The sequence below is a fragment of the Lathamus discolor genome, chromosome 3, assembly GCF_037157495.1.
Source record: "Lathamus discolor isolate bLatDis1 chromosome 3, bLatDis1.hap1, whole genome shotgun sequence".
Classification (NCBI taxonomy): Eukaryota; Metazoa; Chordata; class Aves; order Psittaciformes; family Psittacidae; genus Lathamus; species Lathamus discolor.
This window is the reverse complement of record NC_088886.1, coordinates 3823560-3850447: the sequence shown is the minus strand read 5'-3', so window position 1 is coordinate 3850447 and position 26888 is coordinate 3823560. Positions and strand designations below refer to the sequence as shown.

The 26888-nt window shown below is 53.3% G+C and overlaps 1 protein-coding gene across 2 annotated transcripts; it reads right to left on the bottom strand.

Annotated features, from left to right (window-relative positions):
* Positions 1–1311: 1311 nt before the first annotated feature.
* On the bottom strand, positions 1312–26888 carry KANK4 (KN motif and ankyrin repeat domains 4). 2 transcript variants are annotated; one of them, XM_065673189.1, is made up of 10 exons: positions 26819–26888; positions 15243–15325; positions 11467–13440; positions 10418–10529; positions 8871–9101; positions 8209–8296; positions 7719–7938; positions 6261–6403; positions 3793–3993; positions 1312–3011 (listed from the first exon to the last, which is right to left on the bottom strand). In XM_065673189.1, exons 2-10 carry the CDS (start codon positions 15256–15258, stop codon positions 2910–2912), a joined length of 3087 nt encoding a protein of 1028 aa, XP_065529261.1. In that variant the 5' UTR covers positions 15259–15325; positions 26819–26888; the 3' UTR covers positions 1312–2909. The 2 variants fall into 2 exon arrangements, with proteins under 2 accessions (XP_065529261.1, XP_065529262.1); XM_065673190.1 differs by lacking the exon at positions 26819–26888 and adding an exon at positions 16955–17011.

Below are 26888 nucleotides of genomic sequence, written 5' to 3'. Positions count from 1 at the left end.
ATGATATCAGTAAATCAGAGGGGAAAAAGCAGATGGGGTGGAAATCACGCCATTTTCATTCCTGGTGTGGATACTGAGGGCTACACAGAGCAACACTGTTGGTTCTCCATGATCATGGACATGCTTTGGATGGTACCATCAGAGTCCCTGCTCCCCTCTTGCAGCAAAAGCAAGGGATGCCCTAGAAATGGCCATAAGGAGAGTGGAAAAATCACATTGAGCTGAGTTTCTCATCATTCTTTCCCTTTATAGCTAATCAGCTCCTAGATGGTGAGCCCGTAAAGATCATCAGATTAATTCCTTTCCTTGCTGGGACTTAATTGTCTCCATTTGTGAGCACAGCGCTCGCACTGGGGGTGTATCTTTGTTTGCCTATATTTAGTTTGATCTCCAGCATGATATTGACAATATAAATCAAGGCTGGCTCTTGGGTTCTCTGTGGCACTGGGATCCTGTTGGCTTTGTGCAAGCCGGTACTTCCATGGTGTGATGCCAGGCACTGGGAGATGCTGCGGTCCACATGAGCAGGGGAGCTGCTCCAGGATGTAGTCATCCCATGGGATCTGCTCCTCCCTGGGGCGATGGTTTGAGGGGAAAGGAGGAAATCCGAGGCAAAGGAATGGAAATAAACATTGTGGGATGCGGTGAACCCGCCCGGGCTGAAGTGATGGGAACACGAGGAAAGGGGGATGTGGAGGGAGGCAAAGGGAAGGCAGCAAAGTCTGTGCTTTCTCACTGCAGAGCATGCCCCCAGAATAGCTTGTCCCATCCCAAAACTGCACTGTGGTGAGCTGGATATCCCAAGGGATCCCGCAGGCAGGAGGAGGCGGGCACTTCCCAAAGCCATCCTGATCCGCAGGAGCAAGTCTCCCACATGTATCATATTGAAGCCAGAAAGTTCTGCTCCCTCCGGGGAGCAGCGAGGCAGTGACATTCCTCTGGTTCCCGAGCTGTTGTTGGGGAAAAACCGCAGCGCAAATTGTCACAACATGGTACTGCGGCTCTTTCTGTTTGGTGCAGCGGTGCAGTGGGTGCTCATGCTGGTGCTGGGTGCTCAGTGCTCAGCACCCAGCAGCACAGATCGGGGTTGGAACCTGAGCACCAATCTGGAGAAGCACCTTAACAAAGCCTCGTTTGATGTTGTGCAGGTATGTGCAGTCACCATGGGCCGAGGGCTGGCCTTCCCTGTCCATCAGAGCATCCCCCCTACCCTGATGCTGTTAGGGGTCTGTCTGTCCATCAGAGCATCCCTGTTGCCTCGCACATGGAGAGCACCTCAGTGATGGGGGCAGGCACAGGAGCAAACACAGGTAAAGGTTTAACTCGAGTTTATTTCTACATAAAGGTTACTGCATTTTCGGGTAGAGTTATACAAAACAGGTGGACAGAGAATTGAGATAGTGAACGCTTCTGACCGAAAACTTGAAGAAAGGGAGGAAAACAGAGCGGATGGCAGATTTCCATGGAAAAAAAGAGGGCAGGGGCTGTCCTCTGCTCCCTGCAAGGAAGTGTTAGCAGTGTGAGGACACGGGCTCTCACAATGGCTTTGCAAAACAAGGGAAGGGGAAAAGGCAGCTCGAGAGACTCCATCACGACGTGAACTGACATACAAGCAACCAAAGCAGTCCAGGATTAACTTCTGCTTAGTAACAAAAACCAGCAGTTAGCTTAGAAGGGAGATGTGCTTTTAGTGACGGCAGGTAGAGCTGGGTTTATGGTGGTGGTAGAGCTGGGTTTATGCTGGTGTACTGGTGATGGCATCCAGGTCTGCCACAGCCTATGGAGAGCATCCGCTGGGTCCTGAAGCAGCACAGCCTCATGAAACGGCATTTCCCGATACACAGAGACTTAGTAGCAGTATAAAGATGTCTGGAGAAGAGGAGCCTGATCCCTCTTCTCCCTCCTTTGTGAGGAGGGATGGAAGAAAGAAAACCCCTGCCCTATGTATGATTAGAGGTGATGCTGGCCTGACACTGGGGTGGAGGAGGCCTTGGTACCGGCCAACTCCAGCAGCTAAATCACAGCACGGCTTTACAATGGGAGTCGTTTGGGTGTCTGCAAGTTGAGCACGAGGGAAGCAGAGAGCAGATACTTGCCCAAAAGGCATCTGCCAGCAAAGTCATCCCACAAAGCTCTTGGACAGCATTCACCCATCGTGGGACAGGAATCTGTTGGGATCTAGTGCCGTGCCTGGGATGCCCTGATCCGCCCCGCTGTGCCGGAGCATCGCGTGTGCCGATGCACGGTGCATGTCAATGGGCTGCGCTTCCCCGTTAGCTCCAACTTAATTAGGAAGAAGAAGAGCCATATGGTAATTCCAAACCCAGGCAAAACAATGTCTGTGTGTTTGGGTCTGGGCTGCTCAAATATTTTCCTAGAGCATTAATTCTTAATTCTTCCATCAGACCCACATGAGCAAACATAAATAGGATTTTATACTTTACATAATCCATCCAGCTTGTGTTTGTTGTTACATATACCGAATAATCGCTGCCTGCCACTGCGTACAGAAGAGCTAATAATAAATATTAGGACACAAACTTACAAGTTAAGTGAGATGCGGTTAAGTAGTCGATTAAAGGGACAACCATAATCTAAGGTTACAAAGGACTAAGTATTGCTCTCCTAATGTGCTTTTCGCCTTCATTTAGGTCGCTCACCTGCCAAATATATACAGGGAGGAGCGAGCAGGAGAGCTTGGAGTCATTTGTGGCAATGTGCATAGATTAGGGTGTGTAAGCTGGCTTAATGAGGAGAATTAGACACAGGGAGTGTATGCAGATAACTGACAGGGTTCATGGCCCTGTACCTGCTGTATTGGCCCTGGCCGCCGCGGCGAGCAGCGGGGCTGTGACAAGAAGGAGCTGTTTGATCCCCACTCCCTGTCCCGGCTTCTTCTCCCCGCTGGGTCACACAGAGAGGGACGGGCTCTGCTCGCTGTGGGCACGCAGGAGGGCGGCGATGTCCACGTGGGCAGCGCGCTGGGCCAGGGACAGCGCTGAGTTACCGCCCTGCAGGGAGGGAGCAGGACAAGGCATTAACACCCAAACCCCGCATCTCACCCTGACACCCCAGAACCCACCCTCAATCACCTCCAGTTCTTCCTTACAAAGAGAGACCCTTTACAACCTGCCCTGCTACGGGCAGGGACACCTCCCACTAGAGCAGGTTGCTCCAAGCCCCATCCAACCTGGCCTTGAACATCCCCATGGAGTTTTGAGACTTAACCTCAAGCGAACAAAACACCTCCCAGCTCTGCCTTCTCCTGGTCCCTGTGCTGCCCCACAGCTCTTAGAACAAACTGTAGTTTAATTAGAAAAGAATTGCATAACTATAAAGGCAGCATTGTGCCCATGCAGGTTTCCACCGGCTGGCCATGCTGCTCCCAGACCAGCATCCCACCCCGTGTGTCCACCTAGGTAAGGATCCCTTCTCAGCTCTCAGGGGACAGTTAGCTGCTGCTAATGTTTGGGAGCTAAAGCTCTGCTGATTCCACATGTCCAGGATTTCACTTGTTTCTTTAGGTTTACACTGGTTTGGCCTCTTCCCCCAAGTGCTTCTGCCCAGGCTTTGGCTGGGATGCAGGATGCTGCTGCAGCTACCCCATTGCTCCACAGCCAGCACCAATACCAGGGTACTCCCCTAAAAGCAGTCCCCTAGTTAGAAAGTGGACTAAAGCTGTACTTCTGCCCTTAAAAACAACCACTCAGGGATTACTGCCTGTGAATCATCATCCTGCATGAGCTTTCCCTGCCTGGTTTAGATGAGGTTGTGTATGGGACTCAGCCTCACCTTGTCAGTCAGTGCGACCTGGCAGCCGGGCTGGGCCAAGAGGAGCCTGACGATGTCGGTGTTGCCCTGCCGACAGGCCACCATCAGGGCTGTTGTCCCCTCCTCGTCCTGCAGGTTGACATCAGCCTGGCAGGACAGCAGGGCTCGCACCATGTCGTCCCGCTCGTGGCTCACCCCCAGCATCAGGGCAGTCTGGCCTCCCTGCAGCCACACAAGGAAAGGATGAACGCCCCAGACCCACCGGCCTGCTGCAGTCCTGCTCATTCAGTTGTATATAATAATCATGATCATGGAGACCTGGAATGGTTTGGGTTGGAAGGGACCTCAAAGCTCCTCCAGCTCCAACCCCTGCCAGGGGCAGGGACCCCTTCCACTGGAGCAGCTTGCTCCAAGCCCCTGTGTCCAACCTGGCCTTGAGCACTGCCAGGGATGGGGCAGCCACAGCTTCTCTGGGCACCCTGTGCCAGCGCCTCAGCACCCTCACAGGGAAGAGCTTCTGCCTAAGAGCTCAGCTCAGTCTCCCCTTGGGCAGGTTCAAGCCATTCCCCTTGGCCTGTCCCTACAGGCCCTTGTCCCAAGCCCCTCTCCAGGTTTCTTGTAGGCCCCCCTTAGGTGCTGGAAGACTGTTACAAGGTCTGCCCTGAGCCTTCTTGTCTCCAGGGTGAACACATATCTACTACATATATAATAATTAATGTTATAATTGCTTGTTAATATTAAATAACACTGGGGATCTTCAGCAAGTATTGCAGGAGATACCTGCTCGCTTGCACCATTGCCGTGCGGAGGGTCTTTGCAGCATCATGGCCAAACATCCTGGCTCCCAGCAGGCCCCAGATGTGGGTGTCCCTAAACCTCCTGCGCAGTCTAACTTAAGTCTAGACCGGCTTTTACAGCTGTTTGCTAGAGGAGCTGGGTGAGGTCATTGTCATCCCCGGGACCAAACTGTGAGAGATGAAGTGAGAGCTCTCCAGCAATCCTGGGGATCTTGTGCGCAGGGTCCCCCCTGCACCACTTCCCTGCCTTGCCTCTGATTTCTTAGGTCAGAAAAGATGTTTTCCCAAACTTTCTGCCTTCCTTTAGTCTCTTCATTCACCCGCAGGGAGCTGCCGGTTGGTGGCCATGCTGCAATTCAGCTGTGGTTGCTTTTGTAACTTGGGGGAAGCAGCAGCTCCAACCCAACATCTACCGCTGAGCCTCAGCCTGGTGCTGCACGCTCAGTGTGAGGAACGTGAATTACATCCCCCCACCACCCCCCAGGATCTCTATGGGGACATGATGCTCGATGTCCAGCTGGAGACCGGTAACGAGTGGTGTCCCTCAGGGATCGGTGTTGGGACCGGTCTTGTTTAACATCTTCGTCGCTGACATGGACAGTGGGATTGAGTGCGCCCTCAGCAAGTTTGCCGATGACACCAAGCTGTGTGGTCTGGTTGATACGCTGGAGGGAAGGGATGCCATCCAGAGGGACCTTGACACGCTTGTGAGGTGGGCTGATGCCAACCTTATGAAGTTCAACCACGACAAGTGCAAGGTCCTACACCTGGGTCGGAGCAATCCCAGGCACAGCTGCAGACTGGGCAAAGAAGAGATTCAGAGCGGCCCTGCAGAGAAGGACTTGGGGGTGCTGGTCGATGAGAAAATGAACATGAGCTGGCAGTGTGCGCTCGCAGCCCAGAAAGCCAACCGTATCCTGGGCTGCATCAAAAGGAGCGTGACCAGCAGGTCGAAGGAGGTGATCCTGCCCCTCTACTCTGCTCTTGTGAGACCTCACCTGGAGCATTGTGTGCAGTTCTGGTGTCCTCAACATAAAAAGGACATGGAACTGCTGGAACAAGTCCAGAGGAGGCCACGAGGATGATCAGGGGACTGGAGCACCTCCCGTATGAAGACAGGCTGAGGAAGTTGGGGCTGTTCAGCCTGGAGAAGAGAAGGCTGCGTGGGGACCTCAGAGCAGCCTTCCAGTATCTGAAGGGGGGCTATAGGGATGCTGGGGAGGGACTCTTCATCAGGGACTGTAGTGACAGGACAAGGGGTAACGGGTTAAAACTTAAACAGGGGAAGTTTAGATTGGATATAAGGAGGAAATTCTTTCCTGGTAGGGTGGTGAGGCACTGGAATGGGTTGCCCAGGGAGGTTGTGAGTGCTCCATCCCTGGCAGTGTTCAAGGCCAGGTTGGATGAAGCCTTGGGTGGGATGGTTTAGTGTGAGGTGTCCCTGCCCATGGCAGGGGGGTTGGAACTGGATGATCTTGAGGTCCTTTCCAACCCTAACTGTTCTATGATTCTATGTTTCTATGCTGCCACAGCCTGAATTGGCATTGCACGGTGATGGCTGCAATACAAGAGGCTACGAGCTCAGCAGGAGTCACTTGGTGGATGCTTTTACCCGCTGCAGGCTGGCTGCCCTCCACCCATGGCACCATCCCACGCTTGGAGTTCAAGGGAAGCAGACCCATGGACACGCACCTGGGCCGCTCTCAGGTTGACATCTCCCTCCTTCAGCAGCTTCATCACCACCTCCATGTCCTCGCCCGTCTCCGCAGCCGCCAGCGGGGTGAGCATCACCGCGGTGTAGCCAGCGCGGTTCTGCAGGTCCAGGCGGCACACGCCTGGGGGATGCACCATGGAGAGGAAGGGTCAGCCCCATGGGGAACGGAGGGAAGGGGGAGCAAAGGGAGACACAACTTTGTGGCATCTTATATTCCCAGAAACAGGAGATTCCACCATCATACAGCAGGGAGGTTTATCTGCGTTAGGCATCCAGTCTTGTGAGCACAGCATTGAACGGCTCTTGGTGTCACGCATTGCTGTAGTTAATTACAATTGCTGGGGTCAACTCAATTAACTTGGAAGACCATAACCAAAAGGAAAAAGGAGAGGGGACAGCCACAGCCTTGGGCACGTGCTGCGGGCTGTTTGCTTCAGCCCTTGCAGGAAGAGAGCAGCAGAAAGGTGACCGTCACCCAACAGGCGCTGTGAACCCATCCTGGCCCCGTTTCACTCACTTTTCACCTCAAAGAGCCTATTTCCTGCTCACCATGAGGGACGAGCTGTGTCTAACGGCTGAGGGCTCGGGTCCAGCCACTGCTGGCACCCAGCAGCAGAAGGGGCCAAATGGGCACAGCTCCCTGCAGGGCTGCGGCAACAATCGGGTTATAGATGTGAATGGAAATCTGCCATTTCCCGAACATTTAACAGATTGTCTGGCCCATGAGAAAAGGCCAAAGTGCCTCCATTCTGTCAGAGCTGGTGCGCATTTCCCCCTATACAAGCTCAGCTGAGACGTTCTCTTTCTTTGCAACAAGAGCTGGGGGTTCAACAGGTTAACATGGGGTATTTCTGGGGCACTGGGGTTGTTACGCTCGCAGGGGTCTGATCCTCCTGCTCCATGATGTGGCATTTGCTGCTGCAAGAAGCTGCGGAGCCGCCCCATTCCCCTTGGCCACAAAGACCCTGAAACATCCCCAAAGTCAGACTGCAAAGCCCCCATACATCAGGGCCCTGAGGGCACCAATGAGCCTTAATGGTTCTGAGGAGCTTCAGCTGAGATCTCCAGATCAACCTTGTCTCCCCGGAGGACCTTGTCTCCATGCTTGTATCTTGGATGGACCTCGTCCCTACTCTTGTCCCTCAGGTGGACCTCGGACCTCCGTTTGTCTCCTGGATGGACATTGGCACCATGCTTCTCTACTGGATGACTCCCTTGCAAATAGGTTGTAGTTGGTCCCTAGCCCCACCTCTGTCCCATCTCCTTTTGCTCCCGGAAGGACCCTGGACCTCATTCACTGCTTGCCATGTCTGGGACTGCCGATGGACCCGGCTCTGCACACCGTGGTCCATCCCCTGTGAGACTGTGCCCGCTGGCACGACATAAAGTAACCTCCATATGCACAAAAGCCATGGCTGAGCAGTGGCTGCTCCTACCTGTGTCCAGCAGGAGCTCTGCTATGGGGAAGTTGGAGTGGGACACGCTGTAGTGAAGAGCCGTGTTGCCGTTCCTGTCGGCCAGGTTCACCACCATCTCCAGGAGCTGCGGGTCGATGGCTCCCACTGCCTTGAGATAGGCTGCGAGCACCTCGGGGCTGGAGGACTTGCGGCTCGACACCCGGAACCACTCCTGGCTGATGGAGCTCAGGACGTGCCGCTGCAAACACCGAGGTCGCAGTGTTACACCTGGGGTACTCACCCTGAACACCAGCCCCGTCTGCTCGCCCTGCACTGCTTCATCCTCTGCTCTGGCATTGCCCAGCCAGGGTTTAGCTTGTGGGTTTGTGATTGCTGCTATAGCTTAAGGGGGAAAGGAATTTCCTGTGGTAACTCCAATGAGTAAGCACAGAAAGCATCCCTCTTCTTTTTTTTTTCCCCCTTTTCCTTTCTCTTTGACTACTCTGAGTCAGAGGTCGTCTGACCATACCAGATGCTTGTCACTTGTGGTGCTGATTTCGGAGAGGTGCCTGCTGAGCAGCTGGCAGTCGGCAAGGAAATCTTCAGAGGGTTTGCACCTACAGGGAAAATACTTTGGTAAATCCATCATGGGACAGAACTCGCATGGAAGCAGGAAGGAGAACATGCAGTTTAGAACACAGTATGCTCAACTCTTCTTTAAGTGCTTAACTTCATGGGCACAAGTTGTCCCATTGACTCGATGCAGACTTTAGGTACAAAGTTAAGCACTTAAACAAGTGTTTAAGTCCAGAGCCTCAGATCTGTATGGTCAACTTCACTGCAAGTTCAAGTGGAAAAAAAACCTTTATTCCTGAATCTGCAAAGAACTTTACTGTGAAGCTTTAACATGAGAGGGGAGAAATGAGCTAATTCTCACCAAATATGACTCACTCCGTGTTTTCCACAGTGATGCGTGGTGCCTGAATCAATCCCCATTAGATTCTGCAGTAACTCAAAAAGTATTTCGCTCTTTAAAGCTTTTTCCCATGTCTACAGGTCAGCAGCTGCCTTTCCACCACCAAGCAGACGCAGCCCTGACCCCAGCCTATAGGAGCGAGTGAATGCAGTGCTGTGCATCCTGTGGCTGCAGGACCGTGATGGAGAGCACAGTCACTGTCTGGTTTTGATTACCTGTCATCCTTGTGCTCAGTGCAAGGTGCTGCTTCTGCCAATGGCTCCTGCAGGTCACGGTCCTCACATCCCTCCTGCAAGGAGGTCCCAGACAAAGCCCCTTTGGTTTCACCTCCAGCTTTCTCCTGTGTGGGCTCCAAGTCCTCAGCTCTTCTCTCTGTCTCGCTCTCCACGTCGCATTCCGATGGGCTGTCTTCACAACTCGTGTCTTCGCTTGAAGTCGTTTCATAGCTATTTGAGGACACCACATGTTATTCACTCCTTCCCCATCCGCAACCACAGGGCCTGACCAAGACTCATTGAAGACACCCACTGACTCCAATGGGCCTTGGATGAAGGCCAGCGCAATGCACAAGTTAGAGGATTAGAGCCACAGCCAAACTTGGGGTTAGTCTTTTATTGCCTTCTTAAGCCAGCAGGAGCATGATAGAAGCAGTTAATCAGCAGCAGGCAAGGTTACTTCAGGGACTACTCAGTTGGTTCAGAGGGATGTCCATTGCACAAGCTCCAGCATGGCCAGGCAGGGGCTGCGTGCCTTCTCCTTGCTGGGAGCTGCCGGCATGCTGATGGGAAGCCATAGGAAACATGGACTGCTGGTCAGAAACTGTGCTTGCAGCTCCAGCACAGACTCCAGTCCACCATTTGAGAGACCTCTCTTCTGGTTGTCCAAATGTGTTAATAACATCTTCCATGAGACCCAGTATTTCACTCCAAGGGATCCCAAACTGGACGAGATTCCTCTACTCGCTACAAGCTGTAGCAGTTTCAGCGACTTTTGGAAGCTCTACACAACTTGAGTAATACCTGATGAACCCAAGGGCAGTAGCCATTGAGCTGGGAAGTCAAAGAAGCGTAGGTCAGCAGGAACCAGCATCCAAACTTGCACACGTAGCTGTTTGCACAGTGAAGGGACAGTGAAATTTGTGCTGCCCTCTTCATGCCAGCACACGTGCTCCTCAGTACATGTGCCAATGCTGCTCTTAGAGATGTACCTGCAGCGCACATATAGGTATACAGATAGGTAGCTCCAAGGCCAAGGAGTGTTAGACACTGGATACACAGGGGACCGGGTGTTGGAGCACAACCTAAAATACAGGTCTCCTTCACCCCGAGGTAGTTCCTTCTTTACTGAAATAGTCTTTTCTAGGCCCCTGAACCAAGCTGTGTTGGCTGTCACCGGAGCGTGCAGGCAGGTTAGTGGCAGCGTGTCCATCCGGGCAATGCTGACCTCCTCCAAAACCCACCAAAGGCAGCGGGAAACTTCCCATCGATGCAGCTGGGTTTTGGATGAGGCCCCAAAAGATGGGTGTGCAGAGAGTGCGTCCCCAGGGTGTCCCTCGCTGCTCTGAAAACACCAGCATCCTTTCTACAGGGTTACTTACAGGTTATCAGTGCTGGATTAAAGAAGGGAGAAAAGAGGCTCCAGTTCAAATGGCCTTTTAATCAAGAGGTTTGGAGGGGAAAAGAGGGGAAAAGAATGACTTCTTCAGCGATACAGACGACATTACACGTCAAAAGGCAGTTTTAGCTTCTGGACGGATGCTTACCCACCATTTACCCCAACAAACTGAAGATTCTTTTTGGTCCCATTGCCTCCTGCATGGAAACCATAACCTTTCTTTTTCATGATGGATTTAAGACTTGTGGCTGGAGAAGTTTCTAGCAAAATACAAAATAGTCATAGATTAATTACGCAGATGTGCCATAATTATCAGTAATTATTCCCAGCCTCTAGCTGCAGACTACAAGTCATAACCATAAGCATCTTACTTCATCTTGTGAGATTCTTCCTGTGTCTTGCAAAACTACGGATGCACCTGGCCACGACCTGAACCTGCCCTCCCACCTTTAAAATATGGGTCTGAAACAACTCCAAGTGACAGGGAATACGAAGGAAGTGACTGGGAATTTATATATGTATCCTATGCGTATAAGTAGGTTTTACTTTTGTAATAATGTTTTCTTTTTTATGTTCTCCAATATACTAATGTATGGGAAATCTCCTATATACATCTCCTATAACACTACATGGATGAGTCTTTCCATCAGACTTTGAATAGTCTCACTATATATTGCTTATAAGTAATAGGTCACATCCATCTTCAAGGCCCTCCACACCCAACAATGAACAGGCAGCCTTTGGTTTTGGATCCTCATCATCATATAAGCTAAAATTACTTTGGATGAATGGGAGCAGGTCTTTTCCCAGCTCGTGTAGCTTGGATTGGTTTTGGTTCTGGTGAAGCCCACGTTGATTTACCCCGGGTGAGCAGGAGTCCCCCATTCTTACAAATCTAGTGCAATTAAGAAGAATGGTTGTTTGATGGAAGTGGCCACAAGAAAGGCCACTTTTGGAAGCTGATCCTGTGTGTAACTGAGCCACAGCCTTACCAGCTCCTACATCTTTTTGTTTGCTTATTTCTAGATCACATAGCTTATGATGTGCAGAGATTTCCCTTTCTCATACATGTTTTGGAGAGGCTACTTCTGGTCACACTGACATCAATTATACCGCAGCATCACCCCCGCTCAGCACTTGAATAAATAGGAAGAGATTTGGCCTGTACACGCTGATACCTATGCCAGTATTATTTACCCAACTGTTGATAGTGTGTGTTTGAGTTCTCCTTGTCCGCAGGCCCTCGCGTAGAGTAGGCAGACAGCAACGAGTTTAAGGAATTAACCAGCTGGTTCTGGATGGAGCTGAGCTTGGAAGCCGGATGCTTAATAGCGCTCGCCAGCTCGGGGTAGCCATGCTCCAAGCACAGCCACTGCTCCTGCAACAGCTCCTGGATCTTTTTGACATATTGGCCAATGGGGTCAACAGCAGGGAGATCCTCACGGTCCGGGGAATCTTCCTCTTCCAGCCCATCCCGAGGTTTATCTTCTCCAAAGCCGCCCTTGTTTTCACCTGCCTTTGCGCCCATTCTTGCTCCTCGACAGCTTTCTGCAGCCCCGGCGTGAGCAGCGAGACCCTGGGTATCGTAGTTATTCCTGTGGTTTTGATTGTCATCACCGAGGTGCTCATCAATCTGCAGCGGGGTGAAGCACGGTGCATGAGGTCCAGCCTCGATGCCGGCTTCACCACAACGTCCCTCTCCACTGACACTGGTGTGAGCGGCTGCCAGTCCCTGACCTCTCCAAGCACCCAGCTCCATCGCCTGTGCGTTCATGTTGTCTGCCCTGTGGACGCTGCATCCTATGGATCTGGTGGAGACTGGGATATTGACATTGATGCCTTTATCGTGGGCTTGCTTGGCCACAGTTACCTGCGAGAGGTCGGTGTTCACCGCAGCATCGGAGCACTGCACAGCCCCACCGCTCCGCCTCGATGGGGGCTCGGCCTCTGTGGTGTTTTCGCATCTCAGCTTCTCCTCCAGCTGAGCTTTGGAGCTGGTCAGTAACTGAATGCTCTTCTCCTTCTCCTTGATCTCATGATCCTGCTGCTGCAGCACTGCCCTGACCTGCTCGAGCTCTTCCTTCTTCTTGCCCAGCTGCTCCTCCAGAGCAGCAATCTGCTGCTTCAGCGCAGCAACCCCGCCGGCATCGCCAGCATCACAAGGCGGAGGACCACGGCTCTCTTTGCTCTCTCCAGCATCACAAGGCTGAGGACCACGGCTCTCTTTGCTCTCTCCAGCCAAAACGCTTCCCTCCTCAGCCTTCTTCAGCACGTTCAGAGGGATTTCACTCACGCTCAACTCCCCTTCCCCAGGGTTCGTGTTCTCCTCTGCGAGCTGGAGGGCAGCGGGTGATGCTGCTTCACCCCCAGCCAAGGCGGAGCGACCGCTGGCATCGGCAGCATCGCCCTCCTCACCTCCACTCTCCATCACCACCTGCAGCTGCGGTGATGCCGCAGGATGCTGCCACGGGGGCTGCGTCTGCACCAGCCCCGGGCTGCCTCCGCTGGGCTGCCCCAAGGGGACATCCCGCTCCAAGCTCATTCCCAGCGGGAGATTTAACACGGTGCTGTCAGAGCCGGGTGAACGCGGCGCGGTGTGAAACGTGCCTTCGGAGCCGCTCTGCTCAAGGCAGTGCTGGGGAGGTGGCCGGAGGGGCGAGGGCATCCTGGGCTCCCCTGGCTGGCTGGGCAGCAGTGCAGTGGGCATGCTGGAGGCTCGCAGGAGCTGCGGCCGGCTCTGGAGCTCGCCCTCCTGCCTCCCCATCTCCGCCTGCCGCCGCGTCTCTGCCAGAAGGGCTTTCCTCCGGTAGCTCGGCTCCTCGGGTGCAGGCAGGGCTCCCTCGCTGGGCAGGAGGGGATGGAGGGTTTCCTCTGCCCCCAGCGATGCCTTTCGCTGCGGGAAGGAGGTGGCGGTCCAGCTCTTGCTGGGGGCAGACGCGCATCCCCGGGAGCCGTTCTCGGGCAGGCTGAAGTTTCGGGGCAGGGTGCTGAATTTCGGCTGCTTGGCTCTGCGGTGGATGTGGACCCTCCTGATGGTGTTCCCTTTCTCGATGTCGTCCACATACTTCAGGAAGTCCAGGTCCAAGTGAAAGCCGTACGGCGTCTCCACGGAGTAAGGGAGGCTGCGGGGCTGCTCCTTCTCTCCATCGGGTTTGGATGCCTGGCTGGCTGCTGAAACAACCCAAAACCAGAGATGGTGAATTTTGATGACAGCAAAACCATGAACTAAAAAGTAAATGTTTAGAGTTTTATGGCTTTTTCGTCTCTGTTTCAGGCAGGTGGAGGCTTGGGGTGAAGCTCAAGCAACACACTCAAAGGTATTTTGGAGACCTCATAGCAGCCTTCCAGTATCTGAAGGGGGCCTATAGGGATGCTGGGGAGGGACTCTTCGTCAGGGACTGTAGTGACAGGACAAGGGGTAACGGGTTCCAACTTAAACAGGGGAAGTTTAGATTGGATCTAAGGAGGAAATTCTTTCCTGTTAGGGTGGTGAGGCACTGGAATGGGTTGCCCAGGGAGGTTGTGAGTGCTCCATCCCTGGCAGTGTTCAAGGCCAGGTTGGATGAAGCCTTGGGTGGGATGGTTTAGTGTGAGGTGTCCCTGCCCATGGCAGGGGGGTTGGAACTGGATGATCTTGAGGTTCTTTCCAACCCTAACTATTCTATGATTCTATGATCCTGTTTTCTAGAGGTGAACCAGGTAATTGTCGCACTGAAGAAGCTGGAATGCTGCTGAAATCACAGCTCTAATTGGCAATTAAGCAAACAGCAGGATTTGCAGACAGAGCTACGTGTCTGTGTAAGGATAAAAAGCTACCTGATGTATAGCAAACCCAGCTCAAAAACAGAAGGTGGAAACAAGCTGTGACAACTGCATCTTTCAAGGCTTTTTGGTTTGGGTTTCACTTTCCTAAGTAGTGCACAGCAAGCAGGAAAATCATTGCATGGCTTCATCTGCAAACACCAGCTCACAAATTATGCCTTGGGATTGATGGATAGAGCACCGGGCAGAGGCTGGACCCAGACAGCGCCAGCCAGGGCTGCTTTAGAGAGCTGCATCCATGCGAAACACGTGCTTCCCAAGGTGACCGGCTGCACGGCACCCAGCACAGCTTTTAATTGAGGAAGATCACCATGGAATGCGTGACAGTTTGTCCATGCAACCACTGCAGGCAAGCACACGGCTCCAGCAGCGCAGCTCCTGGCCTAATGCAACTTCATATCATCACATCCAGCCTGTATTAATTCACAGCCCCCAAATTTGGGGGTCTAAAACCCCTGTATTATTGCTTGTTCTTATGTAGCAAGTCTCTCAAATCACAGTGGTTTGGGCTGGTTTGCACCTCTGAGTAAAGGAGCTGTGCCCTGTGAGGACGAGCTGCTCGACCAAGAGAAACCAGGTTTCATGGGGTTCTGTCTCCATCCTGGTGTAGCACCTGCATGGGGACCAGGAGGATTTGGCAGGGTTTTGGTGCTGCTCGGCACAGAGCATCACTGAGATGCAGACGCCTTTCTGATGGGAAGCAGCACTTGAGAGTCAGAGGAACAACAGAGGGAAAACATCACATAGGGTAAATACAGCACAAGAGCAAAGCCTGGATGGACAGAGCCTTGGGTGACATGGTCTAGGGCGAGGCATCCCTGCCCATGGCAGGGGCTTGGAACTGCATGGTCCTTAAGGTCCTTTCCAACCCGAGCCATTCTATGATTCTATGGTGGGAGCAGAGATCTGCCCTACACACTACAGAGGACAGGACAAATGCACGCTGAACTGAGAGCTGTGACCATGTTTTTGCTGTGGTTTAGGAAGTCTGCATAATACATGAATGATGCATTTTCCATCTCCTGGCTCTACCACCTATCTATAGAAAACAGGTTATTTACAGTATTTCCAGTAAGGAAATTACTTCGGGCCTTGGTTGGGTTTCTTTTCAAGAAACAAATGAGCAAACAAACATCCTGTAGCTTCCATACCATCGCTCTTCTCCATGGTGTGGTCTATTCGGGCTGTCACTTAAGCATCTTCTGACAAGCTAGGGCAGATGAGCCTCTTCACCCTTGAGACAAGAAACAAGATACTTCTAATTTAAAATAAAGATCAATCATCTGAACTTAATCTCCCCTTAAAGCCTTACACCTCTTCATACCCCCTGCCCCCCTTCTTCTTTCCCACATTATGTAGCCGGACTGTCTGCTAAGCACTTTCAAGCTGCTTAAATCAATAGCTCCTTTCCCCGTGGCAACGACTTGTGCTTCATAGACACATCCCAGGTAGCCAGTTCGTATAAAACACCCCCTGTGTTACAGATGGTTTGACTGCAAACGAGAAGAGACAAGATATTTGGGGTAATTTCTACTGAGCTTGAGATAAATGGCATAGAGACTCTTCATTGACTCCTGTAAGCTGGATAAATCCAACAGAGTATCTCTGGCAACAGCAAGGGATATAAGATACACACAGAAATTACTGGTTTGACACCTTTTCATTTTCTAAATCCACAACAACCAAAGATTCAAAATTTATGGTGAAGTTTGTTCAAAGGAAAGCCATTACTTCGGAGCACATCCATCCTGTTATAGAGAACCTCACCAGATTGCACTAAGCCACAGCCAAATTGCTTTCAGATCAGGTACACCGTGAACTTCGCATCTTTCCTGGCCTGTAGGCTTCTCGTTTAGGATTCTCCTTCAAGTACCGAATTAGATTCCTGGTCACAGATGGTCCCACAGCATCTTGGAAGTCCATCCCTGTTTGTCCAGTGCATCCCTGAGCTATGCGAGAGTCCCAGGGGTAGGACCAAGCAGCGCAAAGCCTGCGCCAAGCCCTGGCTCTCACCTCATTGACCAAACCACCAGAGCCTGAATTCGGTTTCTGCTGTAGTATTTTGCCCGAGGGCTTGAGCACCTGACCACGCTTCCAGAGCTCCCTATGAAGGGGCTCAGCCAGCCTTTACCCTCCCTTTACCTGGCACTGTACTTATCCAGCACCAGGGCAGTTCACCTTTCCATCTTCTCTTGTGCAGCATCCCTCAGCAGAGCCATCTCTCGAGACCTCTGGCTCATGCACTATCACAGGAGCAGCTCTGGTTTGCTATTCTTCTCCATTCTGCAGCTTCTAAATTCTCCTTTTGCCCCATAATTATTTTTGCATTATGAAACTCATCTTTCTTCTTGTGGCAGTGATAACTGGTTATGAAGTACAGATAAGATACAGAGAGTATAGCAGCGCTGCTGTCACTCTCTTCTAGAAGCACTTTCTTGGTTTAACTACAAAGAGCATCAGGAGAACGAAGTCAAAGCCTGCTGTATTGTTACCATAGGACAGATAGTTTGAAAGATCAAAACCTTTTAAAGAAACTATTAGTTCTGTCAGTCAGGTAGGCACGTTTATTGTCAGTGTATAGCCCTGATGGAAAGCTGCAAAGGTCCCAACCCAAGAACATCCAAACTCCCAAAAGCTCCTCCAGGACTGGTACCTCCTCGATGCTCTACAGCCAGATGGCAACGCTGATGCCCATCCAACACCAGGTGAGCTTCTGAAACACCTTGACCAGCAGCCCCCTGATGTGCTCTCCAATTAACTGCACGTCCATAAAGGGCAATTTCTTCTGCCTCCTCCTGCCAACAAGCAGCAGATGCCAAAACAAACACTAACGTCTTGTTCAAATGTTGTTTCTTTTTCTTACCTTCCCGATTACAGTCGATCGCAGATCCCAGCTACAGTCTGACCAGCTCCACTTCACTCTTCTAGGTCATTTGTTTAGAAGGGGGGGTGGGAAAGCCAGTTAATAGGATGCTTTTTAATACCTAGATAACTGCATCTATTTGCTTCATTTATGAGCTGGCTGGGTCCCAGTTCTGCAGCCCAAATTGATATTCCAACTTTCCTCCTTTGACCAATCTACTTCGAAATCACCTTGTAAAAGGATGCTGAATACCAGCTTGCAGATGTTCCCCTCTCCCCCCTGGGGCAGCTCAGGCATGGGGTGGATGGATTACAGCCAAAAAACATGGCTCTTTGGAGCCCATGGCTGCTCTCCAATGCCTGTCCCTAATAAGGATGATATGAAAAATAGGAAGTAATCTGCCAGAAGCAGCATTCCTGTGCACCCAGTGTCCAGCCCACAGCTCAGGGCAGGGGAGCACTTTTAGGTGGCTCACAATCCTAATACCTGTTACCCTGCCCCTCTGCCGGGTTCTACAGTTGATAAGTTTTCCTCTATTAAATGCAACTGAAGAACACTGATTTTCCTCTCCAGGCAGGCGACATCCCCACGTGCACAGCATCGCTGATCGCTACCTTTACTACACAGGAAGGCTGCGGGGAAGATTAATCCGGAGTTGAATTCCGTTGCTTTTCTCAAGGCAGGAGTAAGTAAACACAGAAGGAAAACAAGAAGCCAGATATGAGAAGGCAACAGCACAGAGTGGTTTTATTCCCTGAGGCAGCCCATTTGCAGGGACAATGTACTGCCTTTTTAACTAGCCTTGTCTCAAACACTGGCTCTTTACAGGCACGTTTCACCTCTATTTCTCTCTGTCCAACTTGCCAGGCAATGTAAGTGTCTGCCTGCTCCCCCATCCACCCCAGCCAGCAGAAAGGAGAGCACCATTACACCCCAGAAGATATAAAGAACAAATATCACACCCCCGAAGATATAAAGAACAAATTAACTCAACCGCAAAGACAAGTATATGTGATTTTCATTCTCCCAGAGCATCTCGCTAGCAATTTGAAATAGGAAACAGTTAACCCTGTGGCTATAAATAAGAAGATAATTCATCCCTGCTGAGCAGCACATTAGCACAGTCTCATTAGCTATAACACACATTTTTCTGAGCTCTGCTGTTGTGTTCTCCTGCACTGCAGCAACGGCTTTAGCACTTCATGGTGAGAGGAGAAACTACCGTTAGGAAGCATCTTGTCCTGTTACCTTCCACCTGGAAGCCCATCAGGGAGCAGAAGCGCTTGCCTCCCTCAAAAGCATCTTTTCCCATGCCAAGAGCCGGCAGTGAAGGGCTCGGAGCAGCAAGCATGCCTTTTCCAGTTGTCGGAAAGTTTGTCACTGAGCAGTGACCTTGCCCAGGAAGCAAATACACGTTTAAACACGAGAAGCACAAAAAGAGGGATTAATTTTCCAATCAAGCAGCCCCATCGCTCTCGTACGACCTTTCCGAGGACAGCTGGAGCCCGCCGCACAAAACGAGTTACTTTTCAGAGCACCGGTATCTTTCTCCATAGAACACAAAGCGCGGAGCGCTGCTTGGGCTGTCACCCGGCTGCCTCCCTCCGCAGGAAGGGCTACGGAGAGCACGGTCACTTATTCACACCACGGCTCTTATTATACCTGATGCTGCAGGCTGCAGCCGGAGCTCGCCCTCCGCATGCTGCACCCTCCCGGGCTGATCCCATTAGTTATTCTGCGGAGCGCCTCTCCCAAGGAAACGCGAGTGGCTGCTGTGGTTAAAAGGCGGCACCTTCAGTAGATGCTGCAGAAGGTCTCAGCGTCCCCAATTGATCCTCCCGAAGCCCCGTTCCTATGCATGGAGCAGAAAACAGCCCCTCAATGCTTTTCCCTCCTGCCCGCAGCTCCGGACCCTCACGTCATGCCCGTCCATCCACCGCTCCTAGGAGATGCTGAACAGGACAGGGTGATGGCAGGAACGCCGCCGTGCGCAACCATGGCGCAGGCACAGGATGCCTGACCCACTGTGCCATGCCTGGATGCTGTGTGATGGGATAAGGAGCCCCTGGACTCCTGTGGGACTGTCTGTATAGAATCCTCCAGCCCTTTGCAGTGGGGTATCAATGCAAACTTCAAACTGCAGGCAGGGGGAAGCTCACAGAGGTGTGATTTCGGGCAGGGTATTCCTGGCATGCGGCTCAGCAATGGGCAGAGCGCCCATCCCAAGCCCCTGCACCCCTGTTCCTATAGGGCATCCTGGATTGTTGCACCCCCAGGCTGGCAACAAGGGTAAAACCTCTCAATCTCTGCACTGAACTTGCAACAACTTCATGCTAGCAAAGGTAGAGGGGTTCGGACACTGTGGAGCTCCCCACACCCCCACCGTGAGGCTCTTCCAGGGTGGAAAAGAGTATCCCGAGAAGTGGAAGCATCCCACTGGGACCCGGGGGCTCTCACTGGGGACTCACATCACAGAGCAGCACCAGCACGGTTCCCACTGCTCAACAAGCAGCAGAACCAAGCTGCTCCTGTTAGCAGGGGAAAAGCCCCACTTCCATCACCCTGTGTGCAGAACGGAGCTGCTGGCACCCCTCCAGGCTCACCGCGCTCCTGCCACTGCCGCTTCAATGGGTTAAGTCTGAAGGGAAACAGAGAAGTTCTGCCTTTGCAGGAAGGGAAACAGCCTGAGCACGCAGAGGAGCAGCAGCACTCTCCTTGGCAGCGCTCCCCAGGGCGCGGAGGGGTTAATTTCTTATCCGAGGAATGAAAAATGACCCCCCCCATTCCGGCAGCCTTTCCCAAATGCCGCCTTTCCCACGCGGCTCCAGCATCCCACACCACCGCACAGCGCCGACGGCTTTCTGCTTTCACCAGAAATTACAAGCTCGGGGTTCAAACTGAACCCAAGGGCACGCTGGCCGATTTTCTGTCGAATTCCTCTGGTTTAGTTCCACTTGCGCATCTTTCCTGAGCCTATTCTGCTCTATGCTCTCTAGACAAAGCAGCACGATGGGATAAATATGCGTATTTCTATGTAGCCCTGGTTTTAAAGTAAGTCAAAAAGAGTTGTTTCGTTTTCCCACCGGGAAAACCTAGCAGGAAGCTTTTCTTTGGAGCATTTCCTTGATGCAATTACATACATAAGACCCACAGTTTTTCCCAGATTTAATCCCCGCAGGCCTGAAGAAAGCCTTGAAGTCTGCGTGCCCTGAAATAAGCTTTTAAGGGGGAGCTGTGGATGGATGGAGTCAAACCATGGAAGTTAATTAATTATGGGTTGGTGTTCGATGGATCTCCGACCGCTTCTCATAGCGCTGCCCAATGGGGCCAGCGCAGGGTGGGAAGTGGGGATACGTTTCACCTGGACACGGCCTGAGATCATCCCACGAGCGGGAGAACTGAAGTCATGGCCTAAACTCGCTGCTGTTTTACATCGTGCTCCACAGCTGGCAGGGGGGATCTTGCTCCGCAGGCTGCTCCCATGGATGAGAGGAAACAGACGGCCACAAAGTGGCTCGAAAGCCAACACAGCGGTCCCTGCCTGTGCCCACAGTGGCCACCACTTGGATGCCCACAGGGCCAATGGGCAAACCAGCTGCCCCCCTTTCTCTCCCCAGGCAGAATCAGAACCCCAGACTGGCTTGTGTTGGAAGGGACCTTAAAGCTCACCCAGCTCCAACCCCTGCCACGGGCAGGGACCCCTTCCACTGGAGCAGCTTGCTCCAAGCCCCATCCAACCTGGCCTTGAGCACTGCCAGGGATGCAACAGACTTCTTGTAGCCCCTTTAGGTATTGGAGGGCTGTTATTGGGTCTCTTCTGAGCCTTCTCTTCCCCAGGCTCCAGGCCTCCCAAACAGCACGTTTGGATTTCACCCACCACCCCCAACTCCCCTCCACCACATGGACCCACAAATGGAGCTCACCCTCGGTACCCAAAGGGTTACACCCAAACCAAACCTGCTCCATCCAGGCGGTCTGCTCGATTGCACAACAGCCAGCAGAGCTATTATTGCAAGTGGACATACCAGGAATGAATACAGCCTCTCGGGGAATATTTGTTGTACAGATTTTTCAGTGCAAAGGAAGAAAAATAACCCATTTCCAGTGCGCCGGGGCCATCGACACGGGTGGGATCTCCGCCGCGCACTGGTGGGCTCTTATCAGCTGCCGGCTGGCACAGGCACGGGAAGGAGTTTCCTTCCGTGGGGAAAAAAGAAGTTTGGCAACTTTGTGGGATCACATAAATAAAAGCATTTAAGGTCCTGGTTTGCCTCGCAAGAAGCTCTCATGAGGTTTTCCAAGGTGAGAGCAAACAGGGGTGCTGCTGTAAGAGATCTGCCCATCAGCCGCCTTCCTGGGCGCATTCAGCATCACAGCTGTCACCGTCAAGGGGCAAAAGAGAGCTGAGCAGAACCGAAACTGAAGTGGGGAGAACAGATGATGCCTGAGCCCAGGAAGCCCACAGCTATGAACTCATCAGCATCCAGAAAGGCAAGCTTGCAAGCTGGATCCATGCTGGTGTCGCCTGATTGCACGTGCTGAAGTGGAGCAGGACGAGATTTGGGGATGCAAAACCAGTTGCTAGGTGGGACAAGCAGAGGTGGTAGAGGTGACAGGGAAGAAGGTATGGGGAGAAAAGTCATGCGCTCCCTCTGCAACCCATCAGCTCATGGCTGCAGCCACGGAGAGGTTCAGGCTGGCCTCGCACTCTCTGCCAGCCATCATCCTCTCTGCAAAATCATGGAATCCCAGCCTGGTTTGTGCTGGAAGGGCCCTTAAAGCCCATCCAGCTCCAACCCCTGCCAGGGGCAGGGACCCCTTCCACTGGAGCAGCTTGCTCCAAGCCCCTGTGTCCAACCTGGCCTTGAGCACTGCCAGGGATGGGGCAGCCACAGCTTCTCTGGGCACCCTGTGCCAGCGCCTCAGCACCCTCACAGGGAAGAGCTTCTGCCTAAGAGCTCAGCTCAGTCTCCCCTCGGGCAGGTTCAAGCCATTCCCCTTGGCCTGTCCCTACAGGCCCTTGTCCCAAGCCCCTCTCCAGCTTTCCTGCAGCCCCTTTAGGCACTGGAGCTGCTCTCAGGTCTCCCCTTCAGGAGCCTTCTCTTCTCCAGGCTGCCCCAGCCCAGCTCTCTCAGCCTGGCTCCAGAGCAGAGCTGCTCCAGCCCTCGCAGCAGCTCCATGGCCTCCTCTGCCCTCGCTCCAGCAGCTCCACGTCCCTCTTGTGCTGCTGCCCCCGAGCTGGATCAGGGCTGCAGGGGGGGTCTCCCCAGAGCACAGCAGAGGGGCAGGATCCCCCCCTGGGCTGCTGCTCACGCTCTGGGGGTGCAGCCCAGCACATGGGCATGAAGCAGCAGAGGGGGCTGGAGCCAGGGGCTGCTCCCATGGGAAGCATCCTGGAGCCATGAGGAGCCTCGCTGGTGTTTGAGAAGCAAACCAGTATCATTAACACAGCACCACTTAATAAAGCAGACGATCGCTTTTAAGCGTGCAGCCCCCAGCAGCCGCCGGTACTTAAACAGCCATTTCAGGCGTCTTTTCAAGTGGCAGCAATAAAGTTGTGTGGATCCCGATTTTATTAAAGCTGCTTATTGCTGTTTAATAAATGTCGTGAGCTTCCTGCCAGCATTTCCATTAGAGACGGGTCAGGACGAGACCTGGAGGTATCGGATATCCAAACTCTCCCCCTCTTTTATGGCTCACCGGGAGGGGAAAGCGATCGCATTCACCCCCTCCTCTGATAACCTCTTTTCCAACTGACCTTCAGCTCATTCCAGCCAGAGCCTTTTAAAAGCTTCGGTCGATGCCCATGATTGTATCCACGCCTTGGGAACGGTGGCGTTTTCCCTCAAGTCTCCCAGAGCCAGGCGATCACAAAACCACCTGAAGCCATGAATCAGAAGGCAGATGAAAATCTCAAGTGCCTCGTTTCTAATGTTCACTCTTTTTGCCTCAATCCCAGAAAGTTTTGGGGGGAACTACTGAAGCCCTCCTTTGGCTTCTGGTCTCTTCCAAGCTGCTGGTTTCTATCTCCTTGGAATTGGGACAGGTCGGGCTTTGCTGCCACAATACTGGATAGATTCCATGTGGTCAAAAGAAGCCGGTAGCAGCTTTATGATAATGGGGTTGTCCTTGGCTTGGTCAGGGCTTGGGGCATTGCTGGGGCTCCTGCGCTCATCCCACTCAAGAGCCAGACCTTTGGCTCAAGCTGGACTGGAAACATCTTCATTTCCTAAGGAAAACCAGGATCCTTTGGGTGGTTTCAGAAGGGGAACCATCAAACCAGGGTGCTCCTGCGCCTTGGGAAAGGCTCTTCCAGTTTGCTCTTGCTCAGGTGCTTGCCAAGGCATGTGATGGACAGGGCAGCACAGGGAAGGAAAGGTGCTGAGCCATGTCCAACCCCCTCAGTGCTTACTGAGAGATGAGACACCAGAGTCTGTGGAACCCCAACACATAAACAGGGCTTCCTAAACCCAGCAGCCTGTGAAAACAGCAGTAAGTGCATCTGTGGTTGTGAAACCCAACTGGCAATCTGGTGTCTGTCCTCAGACCCTGCTGACAGTTCCATCGTCAACATGGGTCCCCTTCCGCTGAAGGTGGGACTTTCAGGTGCTTCCAGGCAAGCTCCCTTCTCTGCAGTCCTATGTTTCTCTTCCCTGGGCAACCCCTGCAGTCCCCCATGGAGACACGAGGCTGTTTCATATCAGTCTCTGGCTCGGGTTGATCACACTCATGGCAGGCTTAAAAACCTCCTCAAACAGGAATATTTATTCTCCAGGCCACATGAAAACACTCCCCGCGTTGATCGGGACCATGGAGGGGATGGAGATGCTGCCTTTCCCCTCTGCCAGTGATTTCCACATGGAGGCCAGGAGCTGGGAGCCCTGCGGCTGCATTTCCCACCCGCTCACCCAGCTTATGGGGAGGGTTTAGGCAATGGGGGGGTTTCCTCCAGCTTTTTGACCAAGCTCGGGTTGGACGTTGTTGGTTTGTTTTCAGCTGACTTGCGCTGGGACTCACGCTCAATCCTGATGGACAAGGAAATCGGCTGCTCCATCCCTGGCAGTGCTCAAGGCCAGGTTGGACACAGGGGCTTGGAGCAAGCTGCTCCAGTGGAAGGGGTCCCTGCCCGTGGCAGGGGTTGGGACTGGGTGAGCTTTAAGGTCCCTTCCAACCCAAACCAGTCTGGGATGCCATGACAGTAAGTGCTTTTTCACCTGCTGTTTAAACCCTGGAACGGGCAGGACTCAAGGCTTCCCGAGGCACAGAGCCGGAAAACGGGAATTCCACCGAGGTCTAAAATAAATAGGGCTGAAGAAGGAGCTCTCTGCAGCCGGTTCCTCCCCATCTCTCTCCCCTTGTACTGGCAGTCTACAAACGTGCACGGTGGGGGATTTCAGCCCCAAGCCATGGGCTCCTTTGCACCCCCGAGGTGGGATCAAGGCTTTATTGACCAAAAATCTGTGTGCTGCTGCTCCTGAGCAAGGCAGTCACATAACCCCTGTTATATAGGGCACCGAATGGAAAATACAGTAACTTCCCTCATCGACTTGTTTCTGTAACAAATGGGGCCTCGTGCATCCCTGGTGCTGCTCCCAAAGCTCCCCTGACAAGCCCCAGCATCAGATGTGTAACACCCCATGGTAAACATGCGACTTCCAGAATATTTGGCAGCTGTAAAACCACAGAGGGAGGGACCTGAATCAGCAATGAGCTTGTGAATGAGCTTGTGTTCATCCGGTACCAGCCATCTCACAGCATCTCAAACTGCTCCTGATGTGCAGGGTGCTTTGAGACCAAACCTCTCCCTCCTAAAACGCACCCACACCGAGGGATGGGAAGCGACATCTCCCTCCTGCTCGGCAGCAAGTAAAGCTCAAGGGGGTATTTTGGTCAGCTGAGGATGAAGGGATGCTTTGTGACACCCAACTGGAAAGCTCCTGAGGGAACAGGGCAGCCCCAGCACTGCACAAGAGGGGTGATTTCCGCATCTGGGAGACAGAACCTTCCCCATAACTGGGCTTTTCACAAAGGAGCCGAATGTGGGCCTGCTTTTCCTATTCACAAGAGGTTTGGAAACTGCACTGGGAGACTGACAGAGCCCATAGCACCAATAGGCTCCTCCCCATCTTATCTTCCAGGTCCAGGATTATTTGAACAAACCAACAACTGATCCCGCTCACCACAGATTCCCTGGGCACTGCTCATCACGCTGTTGTCATTTCAGCGGATACGCCTATTTAATATTACAGTCAAAGCAACAAATAATCATAAACCCAAGGTTATGGACTCCTCCTCTCATTGATCGTTTTGGGAACCATTTGAAAGATCAGCTTTTTCCATTTAATCCATCCCAAATCAAACCCAAAACAGTGGGAAGACCAAAAAAGCCATGGTGGGAAATGCTGGTGGTTTTTACAGTGCTCCCCCATCACTGTGCGGTTGCTACCCTCGCCCTGCATATGCAGTGTTTTTGGGTGCTCACTGCCTTCATTTGGGCCACACAGCTAAAACATTAATTTCTGGTTTAACCTCTAGACAAAACAAACCTTTCCTGGTGGTGTCACATCCCATAGCTGTGAGGAAAACGAGATAACCCTGTGCAATACAGCCCTGCTTCCACCTCTGCGCGGTGAACATCCTACCCAGAGCATCCAGATTACAACACCCTCCATCCTGAACTTACTCGGACCTGCAGCTGAGCTTATCCAGCTCACTCCTGGCCATCACCCATCTCCTCAAGGACCACCCAGCCTCTTCTACACACATCTCAGGTCTGCAGCTCCCCGTTCACCCTCACCCCCATTGCTCGTGGAGCAGTCAGAGCCCGGCCCGTCTGTGTGAGAAGTCACAGCCTGAGCCCTGGGACATGATGAAAGCGCTTGCACAGGGCACGCCTGGTCCCGGCAGAGCTGGGCTGCTCGGAGCGCCCTGGCAGCGAGGAAAGGCGATGCTGCCTGCGAGGCAGAGGCACCGCTCATCCCTCCGCCCGCTGCCGCTGGAGCAGCCCCTCTCTCGGCCCCCTCAGGATGCAGAAACCCGGAGCGCAGCCTGGCCTCGCTCTGCAGCGCAGGGAACCGGAGCACAAACATCGCTGGAGACAGGAACGTTACCGGGCCAGGAGTTTCTGTGTCGGGATGGCTGGAAACGGCGAGGAAACGCGAGCGATCGCGCTCAGCCGCGGAGGCTGTGCTGGAGCTTGTCTGAACCACATCTTCACGGCTGGGGGGAGGTTTGTGGTAGGGCTTTGAGGCTAAATGCAACTCTGGCTGCTCTGCGATCCTGGCGACTTCCGCTGCGCTGCCCGGGGCCTGGGGGCCCTTCCCAGCACTCATCTGGGGTCCCCGCCGGGGCTCGGAGCCTCCCTGCCCTCCCTCCAGGCGTCCCAACAGGGTCCCAGGGCTTCCTGCCCTCTCCCCGCTGCCCAGTCTCGCTCTGCGCCTCCATCCCACACCCAGGGAACGCTCCTGTCCCGGGTAGTTCAGGGCTGCTGCTGCCCCCCAGGCAGCCCCTTGAGGGGCCGGGCACCCCGAGCACCCTTGGAGCACCCTTCAGAGCGCACCCGGGTATCCCCTGCGCACTGCCGGGGGTCACTCTGGAGCATCCCTGAGCACTTCCAAAGCATCCCCTCGGAGCATCCTCGGGCGCACCCCCGAGCGCGCAGTGCCACGCACCCCGCCGATCCCCCCGGCACCCCGCAAGTATTCCCGGAGCATCCCGCGAGCAGCTCCGGAGCAATCCCGACAGCGGGAAGGGAAGGGGGGGCGGCCCCACGGTCTCTTTTTCCCTCGGGCTCCCTCCCGGGATCCCCCCTCCCGGTCCCGGTCGCGGTCCCGGTCCCGGTTCCCCCCGTCGCAGCGGCCGTACCTGGGAGCGGTGAATCGCGGCGGTGCCGGCAGCCCCGGTGCCTCCTGCGGGCGGTGCCTGGGGACGGGGC

Excerpts from the sequence above, each read along its gene's own strand:
- KANK4 (XM_065673189.1), bottom strand. Across the intron at positions 6,404-7,718 it reads AGAGCTCCTGCTGGACACAG|GCGTGTGCCGCCTGGACCTG; the intron begins GTAGGAGCAGCC and ends TGCATCCCCCAG. Across the intron at positions 3,994-6,260 it reads TCAACCTGAGAGCGGCCCAG|GGAGGCCAGACTGCCCTGAT; the intron begins GTGCGTGTCCAT and ends GTGTGGCTGCAG.